Source organism: Branchiostoma floridae, unplaced genomic scaffold, assembly GCF_000003815.2.
Source record: "Branchiostoma floridae strain S238N-H82 unplaced genomic scaffold, Bfl_VNyyK Sc7u5tJ_1336, whole genome shotgun sequence".
In the NCBI taxonomy this organism is placed as follows: Eukaryota; Metazoa; Chordata; class Leptocardii; order Amphioxiformes; family Branchiostomatidae; genus Branchiostoma; species Branchiostoma floridae.
In genome coordinates, this window is record NW_023365701.1 from 19,923 (window position 1) to 21,505 (window position 1,583).

The 1,583-nt window shown below is 42.6% G+C and overlaps 1 protein-coding gene across 1 annotated transcript in view; it reads right to left on the reverse strand.

Moving 5' to 3' along the window:
* The window catches only part of LOC118407376 (aldo-keto reductase family 1 member A1-A-like), a 9,742-nt gene that overhangs the window by 7,106 nt on the left and 1,053 nt on the right, over positions 1-1,583 (reverse strand). The window contains exons 3-4 of the mRNA XM_035807843.1: positions 1,373-1,489; positions 1,097-1,174 (exon numbers count right to left, since the gene is read on the reverse strand). Coding sequence (XP_035663736.1) covers positions 1,097-1,174; positions 1,373-1,489 — 195 coding nt within the window. The remainder of the gene's footprint in view (positions 1-1,096; positions 1,175-1,372; positions 1,490-1,583) is intronic.

Below are 1,583 nucleotides of genomic sequence, written 5' to 3' on the forward strand. Positions count from 1 at the left end.
TCCGTTTAACATAGACGCCTGTCCCTCCCCCGTGTCTGTCTCTGTCTCTCCTGTAAGGGTATACCCACTGACTTCCAGTAAGGAGCTGGGGATGTTCTCTGACAGTCTTGTTTCATTCAGACCCAACACATGTATTCTTGAACCCCCCAGAAGTAAGTGCTGTATTTCTTCAAGGTATTTCGTGAGCGAAACCACATTGTAAAAAGCGTAGACCACGCCCTTTCTCCAGGTGTGCAGACCCTCCGGACCCGGGTTAATCTCTACATCTCCACACACGGCAAGTGCACAGTTCAGGGAACAGTTTACAAGTGCGTAGTTAACTTGCATTGTATACATATTGTGCCCAGTTGTTGGGATTGGACAGGAAGGCCATATCTGTCTATGTGATGTAATCACTTCATCCCCAATTGAATTCACAGGTTTTATGGTTTTTCCATCATTACATACAAGTAAAGTTAACACAACCCAGACTGCCCACCTGTTTGCGATACTGCTTGATATGGCACTGCTTATCATGGTGTCGTAGTGTACGGACTTGCGCCTAATACCCTATGTAACTATTGTGACTTGAATAAATAACTTGTCACTAGTTACTCTATGTAATTACACATATAAATACAGAATGGTTGTTAAAATATTCACACAAGTACTGAGTGCAGTTACACTAGCACCCTATGTAACAATAATAAAATGCGGTACAGAATCTTACAATTACTATGTATTTGCTAGGGAGACACCAGAGGTCGGAGTAGTGCCGCCCTCCCCATCACGATAGTAGCCGTGCGGAGAGAATTTTACAAGTCCTAAAAACACATGTAGACTAAAATTTCTGTCAAAAATTTTTGCAGGAAACTGGTCAATACTGCATAAACTATAGTCTACAGGTAAAATTTCACACAGATGGTTTGATTTGAATGAGATAAAAGATGGATGAAAAGCTAATCAACTCACACTAGTAAAAAGTATGGCCGACCCTCGTCCTGACCTCTGACCTCACGAAAATGTACGATAACGCCAAAATCTTGACAGCCATTTTCCGTTCCAGTTTAAATGTTAAGTTAAAGTCTTACAAAAATGTACAGGAAGTTTTCTGTACCTTCCATGTATCCATGAAGTGAACATCGGAATGTTCCGCCTTGCCGTCAGCATTGATGGGTAACAGGTTGTCTCCTCTCTGAAATGGGAAAACGTATGGCGCTGTTTAACCATTATCCATGGGGTAACCAATATCCGCTGTGTCTGAAAACTGGCCCAGGTGCGTTATGGACGTTCCTCTGATAGATCGTAAAGTAAGGATCGTGCCATAATTATTAACATCAGGACAGTGGTCACATATAAAGGAAGAGGAAGAAAAATAAAAAGAAGTACGTACCGCCCACGGGAAAGGATGATGCATGAGGTACAAGTCCAGATACTCCAGTCCGAGATCGTCCAGACTCTTCTGACAGGCCGGCAGAACATCGTCTGGGTGGTGCCGGGTGTTCCACAACTGGGGGTGGTGTGGTAGAGTCATTATTTGATACTACAAATCATACATGTAACGTTATACTTTACGTGTCCTCTATCTATTTATCTATCCATCA